The following is an 18,955-nucleotide window of genomic DNA, read 5'->3' as shown; positions in this document are numbered from 1 at the left end:
TTCGTAGTTCTGTAGCTTCGGGACTGATTATGTCCCATTCTTCTTGAATAGCTTTTCTTAGGCCTTCTTTAGTAGACAAGCTGTGCCTTCTGATTCTTGTCTCCAGAACAGATCATAGATGTTCTATGGGGTTCATGTCTGGGGATTGGGGAGGTGTGCGAAGCTGTTTCAAGGTATTATAGAGTCAGGGGCGGATCCAGAGGGGGGCGATCGGGACGATCGCCCCCCCCCCCACAACAGAAAACTCTTATTTTATATATAAATAAACCCATCCATAACAAGTTGGAGCTCTTAAAAGTAGCAGTATTACCGCCGACCGCCCCCCCCAGAAGTCCGTCCTGGATCCGCCCCTGGCAAACCTTGCAGACAGGCCTCGTTCAACAGTACAAACAATATTTGCGATGTATAATGTTTCTATCACTGTGCGAAACCATAAAAAAATAATAAAAATAATAATAATAAAAAAAAAGAACTGGAAGACCAAGAGTGTTGAGTGAACAAGTTAAACGTTACATTATTAGGGAAAGAAAAAAGGTTACAAAAAGTAGTGCTGTGCAATTGGCAACGGATCTGGAAACACGCGGTGTTAAAGTATCAGCCAGTACAGTGCGGAATATTTGCAGGGTATCATGCTCGGATAGCCAGGAAAATGTTCTGGGTGAACAAGACAAATCGTATAAAGAGACTAAAGTTTGAAAAAAAGTATAAAGATAAGGGATCAGGCTTCTTTCTGGAATAGGGTCATATTTTCGGACGAAAGTAAATTTAATTTTATCGAGTCCAATGGGAGGCGTATGGTATGGCGCAAGGTGAATACAGAGATGAATCCTCAAAATCTCGTCCCTAAAGTAGGACATGGAGGAGGGTCCGTGCTCGTCTGGGGTTGTATGAGTGCCTCAGGAGTGGGTCGTCTCCACCTTATCGATGGAGTGATGATCCACAAAGTGTATATTAACATATTAAAGGAATATCTCCATACTAGTGCGCAGATGGTTCTTGAAAACAATTTATTGTTCAGCAAGACAACGACTCCAAACATACAGCGGAAAATACTCGATTGTGGCTACTCTATACAGGGGCAGATCCAGAGTTGGAGTGGGTCAGTGGGTCAGTGGGTCAAGTGGGTCAAGTTTTCTGAGTGGGTCAGTGGGTCGTGGGTCAGCAGCATGTGACCCACTGTCACCCACCACCCGCCGTGACCCACTCTGACTCACCACCCACCATGACCCACTGCGACCCACCACCCACCATGACCCACCACCCACCGTGACCCACTGCGACCCACCGACTCAGTATGGTCTACCAACCCTCTCTGCTCACTGCATTGTAGACAGTATCTTCTGAAGACTGGCAAATTTGTTTGCGTTTTACTTTCAAGACCTTCATTTTCCTTCCTTTTCCACTTGTTTCTGTCTACTTACCTGAGGTGAGTATATCCAACCAAGTGAAAAAAGAACTTCAGGCACTTTTGGATATTGATATTTTTAATAATAATAATAGCAATAGGACTTACACTACAACTTGGCTTTCGAGACCTGTGAGTTTTTAGAGCTAACTACTGGAAAAAATACATTTTTGAATCTCTGTAATATATAAATTATTATATAAAAAATTGAATGTAACTATGTGTGCCTGATCATCACGGTCATATTGCAAAGTCAAATGAAATTACTTTTGGTGTATAGTTAAGCCTTAATCCAAATTGGGATGTTATATTGCTTTTCTTATAATGCATAATATATTAAGGAGATAGAGAGGATCCGAATTTTTGCGGGGAAAAAATGAGTATCTCGCAAGCCATTAAACTTACGGAGCTGAAATTCAGTGTATTAACTCTTTATTGAAAATAAACAGAATGTGTTCTAGCATTTTTTAAAATTGTGGGGGAGGGCACTTTCTATATATGGAAAATTGGTAGTGAGTTAGTTTGTAAAAATGATCGAAAACGATCGATGTTATTTAAGAAAAAAATCAGAAACAAAAAATACAGTGCTTGGCTTCATATATCCATTGCTTTTTGCTATAATAATTGCTGAAGCTTATGTTTATTATATGGAGCGCTTACAGCACAGGGCAATCAACCCATAAAGTTGTGAGAAAAATACGGTAGGCATAAAATTTGTATTGTAAGCTTAATTACACGGAAATTTGAAGTTTGGATTGTACGCATAATTGTATGGAAAATTTTACACATTTTTCCCTTTACATTGGTCTACTTACTTTGATTTGGAACTTTGAAATTTCATCCTTTTTCCACTGAAAAGAATTGATAATTCAACAAGGAAATAATTATACTATGATAATTTAATTGAAATTCATTATAATTTGGCACATGGCAAACAGCAGTGTGGTAATTGAAGTTGAAGAAGGAGGGAAATTCCAGTTCACCTCTGAACACTTTCCAGGAACCTTGTTCTCTTTCGCTTTCTAGACGGGGGAGGGAACTTGCTAATGGTATCAAACCTTCATGTGTAATTACAAAAATTAAATTTATAAACAAATAAATCATCAGTTTATCAGGCTTTAATTGATAATTTATTCACAAGATTCCCTATCAAAGGCGTGGGAGATGAAGTTTCTGTTCTACATGGGTCGACATTGCCAACTGACATGGTCGATATGGAAAAGATGTTGTATGGTAATAGAGAGATGATGCTTCTTCCTAAGTATTTCAAACCTGACCAAGAAAAATCGTTATCAGACTTAAGTCTAACAAGTAGATTGTCGATGAGAAGTTGCAGAAATCGGGTAGAAGTATTATCAATTTCCACGACAGAGTGAGAACGGGGATTTCCCCTTATGAATTTACAGATGACTGATATTAGAAATAGACTAAGTGTTCAAACATTGTCTAACTTGTTGCTCATCAATGTTAATGACCCACCGCTAGACAAGCTCAAAGTAGACGAGCTAGTTATTTCTTGGCTGAAGGATGGACATCATTCCACTGCGGATGATTTACTGCCAAAAAGTTACCAACAGGAAATAAATCCGATTTCAGATTTGTTTTAAGGTGGAAAATTACGAGTTACGGAAAATGTATACTTGTATTACTAATGGCTTATTTGTGTTATTCAACTTTGTACTTAATATTTAGTAAGTCTGTTCTTTGCTTTAGGTAAACTACTTTGAATGAATCTTCATAATAATTGCAATTATGGATATTTGTAACTTAAATTTAACGTGGTGTTTTAGTGATTACACAAATTACAATTATGAGCATACTTTATGGAAATGCTCTCACATAGGGTAACCGAGCACCTTTATACCCTATGAGCAACTGATTTTTCAAGTCTTTTGTGAGAAAAATACTGTCAACTGAGAAACCATAACATTTTCCATATTGTACAGAGGTATTTTCCTGCGAATAGAAGTTTCTTGTGGAATGCGTTCAGAAATTAACACTTGCAAGAATACTCTCTTAGTACAAGTATATTTTAGGCACACACTGATTTCCCCCCACCTCGAACTGTTTCAATTTCCTCACTGACAAACACTTTACCATTTTATATCGTAAAGGTCACATCCACCGTTATTGTAACAGTGGTGCTTGAGCGATTGACTCCGATTAGTGACAATTTCAGTCTTGTTTTATTACAAGTGTAAACTCTTTAGTCAGTTCAAAAGAGGGCCCGGATCGTATTCAGAGTTGATGACGATGGATTTTGGTGAGTCAGAGTAGGTCAAAGTGGATGAGAGTGGTTCATGGTGGGTAGTGGGTCAGAGTGGGTCACCGTGGGTGGTGGTTCATGGTGGGTCACCGTGGGTGGTGGTTCATGGTGGGTCACCGTGGCGTCTACTCTATACATTTTCTACGGAATTTATTTACTTTCTGACCATTAAACTTGTCTTTGTGGTTCTTTATTGATATATTCATAAAGCTTAGTTTTCATTATTCATATTGTGTGTGTTATTACACTTCTTAAATTTTCTGTTTCTTTTTCGCAGGCATTCTCGTTTCAATAGCATAGGTGTGCGAACACTTTCTGCGCTCACTGTATGTACAGTAAATACAAATTTATAATTTTTGACTTTACGGAGTATACAATGTAATTGTTCAATAATTAACATAAGCAGGCATTCATTAATTTATATTAATATAATAATTAACAAAACTAATAAGCGGGTGATTGATGACTCAGTGGTAGAGTTTTCATCTATGGTATTCTAACCCAGGACATGTGGGTTTTCGATGGCTAATTTTGTGTTCGAAAATTTTCCCGGTGGTACTCTTGGTTCCCTTTCTTGTATTTGTTCCATCATCACTCATTAACGAATTTAGTTTATCAAAACTCTATAGCCATATATTCATTCTGTTCGTCAGTGAAACAAACAGTCTCAAGAACTATCTGATGGATTACCAATCAATTTTGGCCATGATGTACAGAGTCAATAGTTAAGAATCGAGTTCCCTGATGAATGTAATATTCAAACCGGAAGCGGTACAAATCAACCATTTCCGGTTTTAACGTTAATCATTATATAGTAAATATGGTAATAGATAGCGAGAAGCGGTTTCCAGTAATCGACATATATAACATTCATGCCAGTTTGTGCATCTGCTGAAAATAATGAGCTTAGGTATTTAGAGAGCATTTTCCGCTTTAGAAAATGTGAGCTTGGTAAAGAATGTAGAGAATTAGCTGAGTCAGGCACGTAGCTAGAATATGGTAATAGGAAGGGGGGGGGGTCTGTCACGAAATACTGTGGTTATTTACCAGGGGCTCAATCATTCTAAACTATTTTATTGGCAACATATATTGGTTCGTTTAGCCAAGATTTCTAATGGGGGCATGATATGAAATACTGTGGTTACACACCAGAGGCTCAATCAATCTAAATATTTTACTGACAACATACCCATATTGATTGGTTAGGACAATAAAATGAGGATATGTTAGTAAGTATTTTAATAAGAAGCTATGAAAAAATCTCGAGTAAAAGAATATAAAAAAAGTATTGAAAAAGATATCGTCTTCCGAGGTCATTCGAACGGTGTCGAGAATTTTGCGTCTGGGAAATTTTCGCCCTACCTCAAGAACAGGGAAAATTGCGCCTGCGATGTACCTCCACCGGGAAGTTTGAGTCCTGCGAAATAAAAGAACCTATTGGAGCTTACGCATTTCCTCGGAGGGGCTGACATTACAACATAAACAATCCTCCCCCCACAACCATGCCATTTGTGATTTATTTTCATTGTGGCTATATAAGGGGAGAATAAACTTCAATATAAGCCAAAAGAACACAACGGATCAACGCAATCACTGCTTCTTCCAGAGATGATTTTGGGGGAACACTGGCCTCCAGTAGTAATGGCCTTACTTTGCCTCACTTTTTGGCCCCTGGGTCCCTGCCTCAGGACCCATGGTCCCTGGCCCAGGGTCAATGACCTAGGGGTACCATGGCCCACCCCCTAAAATTTGGCAGGGGTACATAGGACCACCCCCAGGACCTATGGTCCCTGGCCCGTGTCAATGACCTAGGGGTACTTAGGACCACCCCTCTAGATTTTGGCAGGGGTACATAGGACCACCCCCCCCCCCTTAAATTTTGGAAATTGCCAAATCTAAAAATTGGGTGTGGTAGCCTAGGACCACAGTATGTACCTCTATCAGTATTGGGTGTCTATGTCGTTCCCTTTTATGAGTAAAAAATTGCCAAAAATTCAAATTTCGGAGGTTTTTGACCTAATTTATCCCCTTGGATGAGGTATTATTACCCTATATGGTTATATGGGCGTATACAGGGATTCATTCCCTTTTATAAGACATGGATATATTAATGCACCCCTTGAAATTTTTGGGAGGAGTACTTTGGCCCACCCCTTCAATTTTGGAAATTGCCCAATTTAAACATTGGGTATTATAGTACAGGACCCTAATATGTATTATGATAAATTTGGGTGGTCCACCTCGTTCCCTTCTAGGGGTACAAAATTGCCAAAATATAAACGTAAGCAATACGTAGTACCACGTGTTTGGTTTTTGGTCGATTTTATCCCCTTTGATGAGGTGTTATTATCCTATATATATAGTTATATGGTCATGTATAGGGGTCCATTACCTTTCATAAGATATGGGTATATTTGTGCACTCCTTTAAAAATTTGGGAGGGGTACTTTTGGCCCACCCCTTAAATTTTGGAAATTGCTCATTTTATATATTTGGTATTATAGTACGGGACCCTAACATGTATTATAATAAATTTGGGTGGTCCACTTCGTTCCCTTTTAGGGGTACAAAATTGCCAAATTTTAGTACAACCACGTGTTTGGTTTTTGGTTATTTTATTCCCTTGGATGAGGTCCTATTACCTTATATGGGTGTATACAGGTGTTTATTTTCCTATTGTAAGACGTAGGTACATTTGTGCACCCCTTTAAAAATTTGGCAGGGATGCCTTGGCCCACCCCTTAAATTTTTTGGAAATTGCCCAATTTAAACATTTGGTATAATAGTATAGAACCCTAATATAGATCACTATAAATTTTTCGGTGCTCTATCTCGTTCCCCTTTTAGGGGTATAAAACTGCCAAAATATAAACGTAAGCATTACGTTGTACCACGTGTTTGGTTTTTTTGACCTAATTCATTTCCTTGGATGAGATCCTATTACCTTATATGGTTATATGGCCATGTATAGGAGTCCATTCCCTATTATGAAACATAAGTACATATGTGCACCCCCGGGAATGGTACCTTGGCCCGCCCCCTTAAGTTTTAGAAATTGCCAAATTTAAACATTTGGTATCATAGTACTGGACCCTAATATATATTACTACAAAATTTGGGTGGTCCACCTCGTTCCCTTTTAGGGTGCATTTTGTTCCGCTTTAGGAGTGAACCTTGCAATCGTCCCGAGTTTGATTCTTGGAAATGTTGAATTTAACGTCCCCGCGAAAACGGTGAGAGATGATAGGACGAAACATGAACTTACTTGACTGAGGATTGAAGCAGTGACCTCATACAGTAGAGACAAGCGCTGAGCCATCGTACACGTGTGTTGATTACTATGCAATAGTCCCGAGTTTGATTCTTGGTGCTAGTTTCAGGAAATGTTAACGTCCCACTTGAAACGATGATGAGAAATGAGAAAACATCATAAACTTACTTGCTTGCGGATTGAAGCAGAGACCTCACACATCAGAAAAAAAAAAAACGCTGAGCCATCATGCCAACTTCAGTGCGAGCAGTTTTGCGTATGAAAAAGAACATGATCAGATTATGTTACATTACACATTTCTGCTTGTTGTTACGCATAGAAGCTTGTTATTGTGAAATTGCAGAATCTGCTTTTACTACATCAGCATTTTTTCTCAGCTGACGGACTTTTAAAGCTCAACTTTACATTTATGTCAAAGACAGTTTCGTAACATATCGATGAGTGTTACATTTTTTCAATCAAGTTTAAGGAAAATGAATCACATTTTAGATGTGTTAATTTGAATGTCGTAAGAAACTAACGAGTCAACGGTATGATGTCATTATCAAAATTGCGATACTAGATGTCGTAACGATTGATGTATAAGGAGAAAAAACGTGAATAATGTCACAACCAATCAGATTGCTTCTTACATCACGTTTCGGCTCATGATGAAAGCTGTGTTTTCATTGGTTCTCCGTGATGTCATTGATTCATTTTCCTCGTTTCTGATTGGCTGATAGTGATGTCACTTTATAGTTGAACACGTTTTAGACCTAAATAAATTTCTTAATTTCATTTTCAAATCCTACTTCCACGAAGATCTTGAATGAACGTAGGTGTACCTCTAGTGACAGCGTGACTTTACTCCGTTCCTTGAATTTGAGGTAAGTATCGACTGCGTTTTCTTAACATCAATGGAGTGTTTTTTTTGCATGAGGATAACATTGTTATCATTGTTTTATTTTAACACGAAATATTTAGCAAATGGAAGAATAACTTGACCGGGGATCGAATTAGGAATCCCACACATTAGAAGTAAGCACAAGAAATTTGTTGATTTTGGTTTAGCGTCCCTTCAGTAGTGGGGTGCTAGGAATACAGCTTAATGTTGAATTTGAGCGCATACTGGGTGTTGAACCCGGGCCACATCCCACACATTAGAAGTAAGCACGAGAAAATTTGTTGATTTTGGTTTTAGCGTCCCTTCAGTAGTGGGGCTAGGAATACAGCTTAATGTTGAATCTGATCGCATACTGGGTGTTGAACCCGGGCCAGAGGTGCGTAACGCTAACCACTTAGCTCAGTTTCTGAAAGTAAACAAAGAAACTACGCACGAATTTGTTCCCTACAACGTGAGACGTGGACCTACAGTTTAATGTGGGATCTGATCTCCCGCCGAGAAACGAATTCGAGTCTTTCTTGCCTTAGCTCGAGAAAAGCAAGCGCATGAGATTTTGTTTTCGTTTCATGTTCGTCATACGTTTTAAAGTTCAGTGTCAGAGGAAAAAATGCTTACTACAATGATTCTTTCAGCACAGTTAGAAAAACAATTTCATTCATTCTTTTTATCACTACAGAAACTTAGGTCATTTACATGTTGATGTTGGTCCGGGTTTGACGACAATAAAACGTTTCAGTAGTAGAACTATTTGAGATATGATCATTCTTTTAGGATTGATCGTGTAGTCATTTTGATAACGTAGTGATCTCTGAATTCAATTTTAATTCGTGCTTTTTTTCTCTTTTCGTTTTAGATATTTGTTTTTCTTTGCCTATTCCTTTTTTTGCTTACCTTACCTTTTTTCCCTATTTGAATATGGCTACTTCTGGCTTTACTGTCTTGCGAGAAATCAATAGACATTATCGGCGTTTTAATCTTGAAGGACGAATGCTGGAAATTCAAATTAATGCTCCGACCAGTGGCACCGATATTGTGGAGTGGGTTCAGGCCTCCTTTCAACAGATGTTGGATTATTTATTGGAAAACGTCGACGAATCATCGATGGTTGGATTATCGATTTTATCCCACGATGAGAAGAACAAGCCATTTTATTTATCTTTCCGGCATGCAAGTAATTTGACACTGGAGACTTTATGGGCATCCTTTGATCGCATCCTTCAAAGTAACGATAGTTTTCTCATGAACGAACCGTTCATTGTCCATTTTCATCATGTGGATGTGCCCCGTGGATTTGGATTGGTGCGTCGAGGTCTTTTATCAAACGACGAATTATTAAAACGCAAGAAAGGCATTTTACGAGTAAAAAACACCGACAAGAAATGTTTAGCGTATGCGATTGTGATTGCTATTGGCCTAAAGAAATATAAGGATACAAATAAGAAACTGTACAGACAATATCACAACCAGAGAAAGTGTGTTGTTCTCCCTGACGTACATGAACTTTTGTCTCGATCATCAGTGAATTTAGACCATGGGGGATCCGTGGAAGAATTGCGACAATTGCAACGCTACTTGACAAATTATAAACTTACCGTATACACCAGTTTTTCAGGAGAAGATATTCTGTATGAAGGACCGGGTGGCGAAGACAAGATTCCAATCAATTTAATGTGCATCAATTCTCATTATGACATCATCACGTCATTAACGGCCGTTTTTTCTACCAACTATTACTGTGCTGCATGCCACAAAAAATATGATCATCTTAATAGACACGTCAAGAACTGTTCGGCCATGTGTGAAAAATGTTTGCAGAAACCGCCATGCAGTAAGACCAATACGGAGAAGCAGTGCCCAGAATGCAATCGTGAATTTTATGGTGAAACATGTTATACAAATCATCTGACTGTACCATACCATAAAGGCCAACCAATATGCAAGATGGTGAAACAGTGTGCCAAATGTCTACGCATTTATTCGTTTGTCCATACAGGGGAAAGAAAACATGATTGTACTGATTATTTTTGTAATGTGTGCCATAAACATGTTACGTCTACCCACCAATGCTACATGAAGCCTGATACGACTCAATTAAAAACTGGAGTTCCATCAGTGTTACATGCCAAGAAGGCTATGATTGTCTTCTATGATATCGAAGCCACACAGGATACTTTCTTCGATGAAGACACGTTCATTCATAAGCCCAATTTACTGGTGGCCCAACAAGTATGTTACAACTGTGTTCAAGATGAGGATATACATCATCCGTGTGAAGTTTGTGGACAGCGAGAACATATTTTTCAAGATGATCCGATCAATGCCTTTCTTGCGTATTTACGTCAACCACGACCCAACATCAAACTTATTGTATCTTTGGCACATAATTGTAAGGGATATGATGGTCATTTTATTCTTAAATCTTTAGTGGAAGAACATGAATTGAAACCTACTTTGATCTTGAACGGAGCAAAAATTTTAAGCATGAAAGTGAATCACTTATCGTTTATTGACTCCTTAAATTTCATGCCAATGGCTTTAAGTAAATTATCCAAGGCATTTCATTTACCAGCGACCAAAGGATATTTTCCACACTTTTTTAATACTGCTGCAAATCAAACGTATGTGGGAAAATTACCGGACATCCATTATTATGGTGCAGATGAAATGAAAGTGGATGAACGAGAAAAATTCATGACATGGTACAACGAACACCAGAACGATACGTTTATTTTCCAAGAAGAATTGGTAAACTATTGTGTCCAGGACGTCAACGTACTTCGAATGGCTTGTATATCTTTCATGACCACTTTTGAACAAGAAACTCACGTCAATCCTTTCCTGGAGGCTATCACTTTGGCGAGTGCGTGCAATTTAGTATTTCGACGAAATTTCTTAAAACCTAATACTATTAGCATTCTCCCTGCACGTGGATATCGTCACAGAAACAATCAGTCACGGATTGCTTTGCAGTGGCTTGCCTACATGGAAGAAAAAGAGGGTCATTCAATTCAACATGCTGCGAGAGGAAAAGAAGTTTATGTTGCTGGTTTTCATCTGGACGGCTACTACAAAGATCCTGACACTAAAGAGGAACACGTGTATGAATTTGAAGGTTGCAGAATTCACGGCTGTCCTCTATGTGTCCCTACAGGCCGTGATCAGCCCATTTATGAGAACTCCGAAGAAACAATGAACTATCGCTACGAGAGAACACAGCGTAAAATGAAATTATTACGATCCATGGGATATAAAGTACATGAAATGTGGGAATGTGAATTTCGTCAAGTGTTAAAATCCAATCCAGCATTGGCCTCTTCTTTAAGCACACATCCTTATACTAATAAGACACCATTAAATCCAAGAGACAGCTTCTATGGTGGCCGTGTTAATGCCATTAAATTGTATCACGTCGCAAATGAAAATGAAGGCGAAGAAATAAAATTCTTGGATATCGTCTCCCTGTATCCTTATGTCAATAAATGTGGACGGTATCCAATAGGGCATCCACGAATATATCTACAGGGAGATCCAGAAATGCCCGACATTCAAACTGTCAACGGATTGGTCAAGTTGAAGATTTTGCCTAGCAGAAATGTGTTTCATCCAGTGCTGCCATTTCGCTCAAATAAGAAGTTGTTGTTTCCACTTTGTGCTGCCTGTGCCACAGCATTAAATCAAGATTCTGAATGTACACATTCGGACAGTGAACGAAGTCTAACAGGAACATGGGTGTCCTATGAAATTCAAAAAGCCATTGAACTTGGGTATCAAGTCATTGAAATTTACGAAATTTGGGATTACGACATCACCGTATATGATCCAGAAACCAAGACTGGCGGATTATTCAGCGAATACATTAACACATTTTTGAAATCTAAGCTGGAAGCTTCTGGATGGCCTGCCAATTGCGTCACCGAAGAAGAAAAGCAGCAGTATATCCAAGTGGTACAACAACGGGAAGGCATAACTTTAGATGCAGCAAATATAATGACAAATTCAGCACGTCGTAGTCTTGCAAAGCTCTGTTTGAATGCCTTCTGGGGACGACTCGCTATAAGAGACAATTTCAGCCAAACGACCATCATTAACGACCCCAAAGAACTGTATCAAAAATTAACTGCTCCAGACATAAAAGTCAACCAAATTTTACCTGTTAATGATTCGTTGTTATACCTTTATTGGCAGTATGAAGATGATGTTCCAGTACAAAATCACAATGCTAATGTTGTCCTTGGAGCATTTACAACGTGTCAAGCTCGTCTGGAACTCTACAAATATTTAGAACTGCTGCAAGAAAGAGTACTATATTTCGATACAGATTCCGTGATATTCACGCAGCGACCATCACAGCCCACAATAGAACCAGAAGTATTTCTTGGTTCAATGTCAAATGAACTTGAATCAATTGGACCAAAAGCATACATTAAAAAATTCGTGTCTGGTGGCCCAAAACAGTACGCCTTGGAAATCTACAACCCCGACACGAAATCAACCAGTTATGTATGCAAAATTCGTGGATTCACACTCAATTATACTGCAAGTCAAAAGTTAAATTTCAATAGTCTGGAGCAAATGATCATAAATCAATCGAGTGAAAAAATCTCCATTAGCACGCCGCACAAAATTTACAGAACCCACGATCATCATCTTGTCACAAAACCTGAAGAAAAGAAGTACAGTTTCAACTATAAAAAACGCCGATTAATACCAGACACATACGAGACATTGCCCTATGGGTATAAAAAAGCCAGAACAGAATAACAGCCATATTTTCCCCTAATCCCACCAACATCACCTCCCAAAGACGGGCAAAGAATCAACGCAACACGGGACATGCTTCAACAAGGCCACAGCGAAGACAAAAACTCAGATGACATCACCTTGCAGAAACCCGTGGAGAAAAAAAAAAGGAATTCAGGTACGTCACATTTGCGTTTCTTTTCTCACCTCACTCTCTCTTGATCAGTTAGTTCGATGTTAATAATCTGTTTTTCTTCTTTCACAGGAAACAAAATAAATATTACCATGTATATTCATATGTTTTATTTTCTCTTTACAGAATTTGTACCCGTCACGGACACGTCTTCCTTTGAAGAAAAAGAAATTCTGTATTCTATTTCACATGCTAAAAATAAATGTACAAAAACATGATTCTGTGTTTTTATTTCACATCCTAAAATCAAATTCTTTTTCCTGTACTGCGATTTCAATTTCTTTTTTCTGAATCAGTTTACCGATAAAATAAATCAATGTTTTGCGAAAAAAAAAATCAAACTAAATTTTTGTTTCAGAAAATTTTTTGTGTACGAAAAAAAAACTGATTCAGAAAATTTTTGTGTACGAAAAAAAAATGTTTTCAGAAAAATTTTTTGTGTACGAAAACAAAATTCTGTTTCAGAAAATTTTTTTGTGTGTACAAAACAAAAACTGTTTCAGAAAATTTTTATGTACAAACAAAATTCTGTTTCAGAAAAAAATTTTTATGTACAAACAAAATTCTGTTTCAGAAAAAATTTTTGTGTGCAAAACAAAATTCTGTTTTCGTCACGAAACTGCTCCGACTAAATGAATCTATTCATTCTGATAGTGTTGGCAACACTGGAAAAATTTCGGTAAGTATCGCTCAGACCCTGAGTTACAGCGAACACAACTAGATTCGAACCAGCAACCTTACATGTCTGATTCATCTCTAAATACAGCCAACTAAACAATAAGATTATGTGTATACGTCAATGCTAGCACTGAGTCAACAAGGTTTTCTTCAAGGTCAAAGTTGCACACGAAGTAAAAAGATGACAACGCAGATCTTCTATCTTTCTATATGAAACATAAACCTAGTGTAAACTGCTCGCACTGAAATGTGTAATGTAACATAATCTGTTCGTCTTCTTTTCATACGCGAAACTGTTCGCACTGAATGGAGTACGACGGCTCAGCGCTTCAATCCACAACGAAGTAAGTTCATGTTTCCTCCTATCATTTTTCATCATCGTTTCAAGGGGACGTTAAACTCAACATTTCTTAAACTAACACACACACACACACAAAAAAAAATCGAACTCGGGACCATGACATAGTAATCAAAAAACTGAACTTCTCAATGGGCCATAGTGGCTCCAATATGTGAGATCTCTGCTTCAATCCGCAAGCAAGTAAGTTTATGATGTTTTCTCATTTCTCATCATCGTTTCAAGTGGGACGTTAACATTTCCTGAAACTAGCACCAAGAATCAAACTCGGGACTATTGCATAGTAATCAACACACGTGTACGATGGCTCAGCGCTTGTCTCTACTGTATGAGGTCACTGCTTCAATCCTCAGTCAAGTAAGTTCATGTTTCGTCCTATCATCTCTCACCGTTTTCGCGGGGACGTTAAATTCAACATTTCCAAGAATCAAACTCGGGACGATTGCAAGGTTCACTCCTAAAGCGGAACAAAATGCACCCTAAAAGGGAACGAGGTGGACCACCCAAATTTTGTAGTAATATATATTAGGGTCCAGTACTATGATACCAAATGTTTAAATTTGGCAATTTCTAAAACTTAAGGGGGCGGGCCAAGGTACCATTCCCGGGGGTGCACATATGTACTTATGTTTCATAATAGGGAATGGACTCCTATACATGGCCATATAACCATATAAGGTAATAGGATCTCATCCAAGGAAATGAATTAGGTCAAAAAAACCAAACACGTGGTACAACGTAATGCTTACGTTTATATTTTGGCAGTTTTATACCCCTAAAAGGGGAACGAGATAGAGCACCGAAAAATTTATAGTGATCTATATTAGGGTTCTATACTATTATACCAAATGTTTAAATTGGGCAATTTCCAAAAAATTTAAGGGGTGGGCCAAGGCATCCCTGCCAAATTTTTAAAGGGGTGCACAAATGTACCTACGTCTTACAATAGGAAAATAAACACCTGTATACACCCATATAAGGTAATAGGACCTCATCCAAGGGAATAAAATAACCAAAAACCAAACACGTGGTTGTACTAAAATTTGGCAATTTTGTACCCCTAAAAGGGAACGAAGTGGACCACCCAAATTTATTATAATACATGTTAGGGTCCCGTACTATAATACCAAATATATAAAATGAGCAATTTCCAAAATTTAAGGGGTGGGCCAAAAGTACCCCTCCCAAATTTTTAAAGGAGTGCACAAATATACCCATATCTTATGAAAGGTAATGGACCCCTATACATGACCATATAACTATATATATAGGATAATAACACCTCATCAAAGGGGATAAAATCGACCAAAAACCAAACACGTGGTACTACGTATTGCTTACGTTTATATTTTGGCAATTTTGTACCCCTAGAAGGGAACGAGGTGGACCACCCAAATTTATCATAATACATATTAGGGTCCTGTACTATAATACCCAATGTTTAAATTGGGCAATTTCCAAAATTGAAGGGGTGGGCCAAAGTACTCCTCCCAAAAATTTCAAGGGGTGCATTAATATATCCATGTCTTATAAAAGGGAATGAATCCCTGTATACGCCCATATAACCATATAGGGTAATAATACCTCATCCAAGGGGATAAATTAGGTCAAAAACCTCCGAAATTTGAATTTTTGGCAATTTTTTACTCATAAAAGGGAACGACATAGACACCCAATACTGATAGAGGTACATACTGTGGTCCTAGGCTACCACACCCAATTTTTAGATTTGGCAATTTCCAAAATTTAAGGGGGGGTGGTGGTCCTATGTACCCCTGCCAAAATCTAGAGGGGTGGTCCTAAGTACCCCTAGGTCATTGACACGGGCCAGGGACCATAGGTCCTTGGGGTGGTCCTAGGTACCCCTGCCAAATTTTAGGGGGTGAGCCATGGTACCCCTAGGTCATTGACCCTGGGCCATTGACCATGGGTCCTGAGGCAGGGACCCAGGGGCCAAAAAGTGAGGCAAAGTAAGGCCATTACTACTCCTCCCCAGAGCTCTCAGAGTGCCCCCTCAGAGGAGACCAAAATAATACGTCTATAATATAATAATAAATAGAATAGTACCAGCAGTGACCCCCCTCTGGAATACTAAATGTGCCCCCCGGAACATTTTTCCTGAAAGAACGACTGAACACAATTGTGTGTTTGAAGTGTAATTCCAGCAAGTAAACACACTGTACATAGTTTCTTGATAATATTACTGAACTGATTTTACATTCACTTTACATTTTCTTTTCTATATTTTGTGTCCTGAAAAGCCAAACAACTCGCAAGGATTGTGAACAGAGATATCTGGGTAGAGCCAAACAGCCTTTTGTAGATTAAATTATACTCTTTGATATATTAATAAATAATTATATATCAGTCATTTATACGTTTATTGTAAATTTTGTAGTATAATGAAAAATTGTATTTGTATGGATTGCCCTTTAGTGAACTAAAATTGTATTTTTTTTTTTTTTCATTTGTTCGGAATATTATAACGGATGGAGTAACTCACTGAGACGATGAGAGGCAAGCCTAGTTCAAGTGCGAGTGGAAGTTACTTTACACAATACAATAATAAGTTGAATTGTAGGGCGCTAACATCCCAGTGCAAATATATAGCCAGCGCATTTTCCCCTCTTTTTGGGGTAGGGCGCAAACATCCCAGTGCAAATATATTGCGAGCGCATTTTTTCTTATTTTTGTGGTAGGGCGCAAATTTCCCGGGCGCAAAATTCTCGCATTCAAGGAAAATATAATGTCCGTGAAGTTGACAAGCCACTTATGTCAGACTCCAATTTCGACTTTAAACGTCGCTAGTGCTACGTTAGTGTTCGATAGTAACGCAAATCGTTAGTACTCCAACTGCATGCCAACACGCCCACTTCTAAGAATCATCTCAAAAATGAGGTTAACCGTTTGAGCAAGTAAGTGCTCATTGGTGCCATTAACATTAACGTTAATGCCTCCATCGTACCGCCCTTTGAGTAATAATAACACCACGTTTTTTGCTAGTCTCAATGCGTCCCTATATTCTCGCGAACATTCTGACGTGCCCAAGTTAGTTAGTTTTTTTGGGGGGGACTATTGTTTATCTGTTATTGTTTATTGTTTATTGCTAATCTGCAGAGTAGTCCTTACATTAATATGCCATTGTCCTTGATAATCAATGCGTATTTACAAGCAATTTGTTATTACTGTTAGAAGGTATCAAAAAACAACAGATAAAATCTACTACTTAACGGTTCATATTTTTCTTTTACAGTACATAAACGATTAATAATAATAATAATAATAATAATAATAATAATAATAATAATAATAATAATAATAATAATAAGACTATTCCAGCATAAAAGTTATCAATTGCATCACACTGGCAACAAGCGACGCATATTTTAACTTCATAAAAAATCGTTTCTCACGATTTTCTGGAAAACTACGTATGATAACATCTTCATTATGTCAAGTTGTTTATCTCAGTGTGATATATGTCTTACCTCTGGACAATATCACAGTAAAACAAAAATTAAATATTAGGAGTACATCGTACTTTTGGACTACATCTCATTAACCATGGGAAGATTGAGTAGTGTATACTTTAGGATGTAAGTTTCAGCTTAACTTGCATCATACATTCTTAGAATTACAAAAAAAAATAATTTTTCCGAATTCCAGGAATTTTTCCGAAATCCGGATTTTTTTCGAATTCCGGATTTTTTCCGAATTCCGGATTTTTTCCGAATTCCGGATTTTTTCCGAAATCCGGAATTTTCCCGAATTCCGGAATTTTTCCGAATTCCGGATTTTTTCTGAATTCCGGATTTTTTCCGAAATCCGGAATTTTTCCGAATTCCGGAATTTTTCTGAATTCCGGAATTTTTCCGAAATCCGGAATTTTTCCGAATTCCGGATTTTTTCCGAATTCCGGAATTTTTCTGAATTCCGGATTTTTTCCGAATTCCGGAATTTTTCCGAATTCCGGAATTTTTCCGATTTTACTTTCCGGATTCCGGAAAGTAAAAATTCCGGAATTGGCCATCCCTAACATATATATATATATATATTGAGCTTAACATTCCACGACTATGCACAAACGCTAAGGTGAATATGTTAATTAACGAATGAAATTGTGGAATGTAAAAAGTATGAAGAAACGGGAGAACGCCGAGAAAATCCACGCACGAGGTGTTTGTTCAGCACAAAGTTCACTTGACGCAAACTGGAATCCGAAATGTGATGTAAATCATAAAGAGTATCTAAAGGTATGAACTCCAGTGTTTTTTGATAATGTACAAGAATACTATTTTTTTTTATATTAATTTTAGTTTTTCAATTTAAGACAATGTTACTAATCAGTGTATTATAATCGAAAAGGTTTGACAGAGATCATAAACCTGATATTCTCACTAGATAGATAAAACTATAAACTCGATCTACATCTAAATGAAACGCGTAAAAAATATAAGAATCAATATAATTGCCTTGAATCATTGTAGAAAGAATAACCTCTTAATGAAAATAGCTCTAAAATATGAAATTCAAGTGAATCGTTCTTAATATTAAACATATACTATGTTTAAATGTACCAACACAAGTCTTCTTCTTCTTGTTCACCTCAACCATAGGTTCGTGGGCAATATGGAAATTTTAAAACTTTTCTCAACCAACATGAGTAGCAACTGTAAATTTAAAAAACAAGATAGAAGAAAGAGGGGACTTAAGTAGAGTGATGGTAATGTAAAAATAAATACAGGAAATATTTTATCAAATGTGATCAACTCTAGTAGAATCTAATCACTAGAGCGGTAGAACCTTTCAAATGATTGCAATAAATTGATATTTGAGTTAAACATAGCCTTATGCATTTAAAATGAAAAATAGTAATATGTATCTTTCACTTACGTCTCTCAAAATCAATATATTTTGAGCTTCACGGATATATTGATACTGACGAGTAACTAATAAACAAGTTTTTCCTTTCAGAAACCCTCGAATAGCGTCCTGAAATATGTAACGACCTAGAGTAGCATCCACGGCAGAGAATGGCTCGTCTAAGAGGTAGACTTCTGCTTTCCTGTATAATGCCCTTGTGAACCATAAAAACATAATTAGAATCCATATATTATAAGAATAAAAATATGAACAAAGTTATATAGTTGAAAAAGATTTT

General features: G+C 37.5%; 1 protein-coding gene across 1 annotated transcript in view; it reads right to left on the bottom strand.

The window, feature by feature from the left end:
- LOC145693403 (ATP-binding cassette sub-family C member 4-like) overlaps window positions 1–18,955 on the bottom strand; it is a 242,808-nt gene that overhangs the window by 121,667 nt on the left and 102,186 nt on the right. The window contains exon 12 of the mRNA XM_081769370.1: window positions 18,688–18,871. Within this exon, the coding sequence (XP_081625496.1) occupies window positions 18,688–18,871 (184 nt within the window). The remainder of the gene's footprint in view (window positions 1–18,687; window positions 18,872–18,955) is intronic.

Source organism: Thermobia domestica, chromosome 8 (assembly GCF_964235325.1).
Source record: "Thermobia domestica chromosome 8, izTheDome1.hap1.1, whole genome shotgun sequence".
NCBI classification, from domain to species: Eukaryota; Metazoa; Arthropoda; class Insecta; order Zygentoma; family Lepismatidae; genus Thermobia; species Thermobia domestica.
Note: the sequence above shows the minus strand (reverse complement) of the source record. Positions and strands in the feature narration are given on the sequence as shown.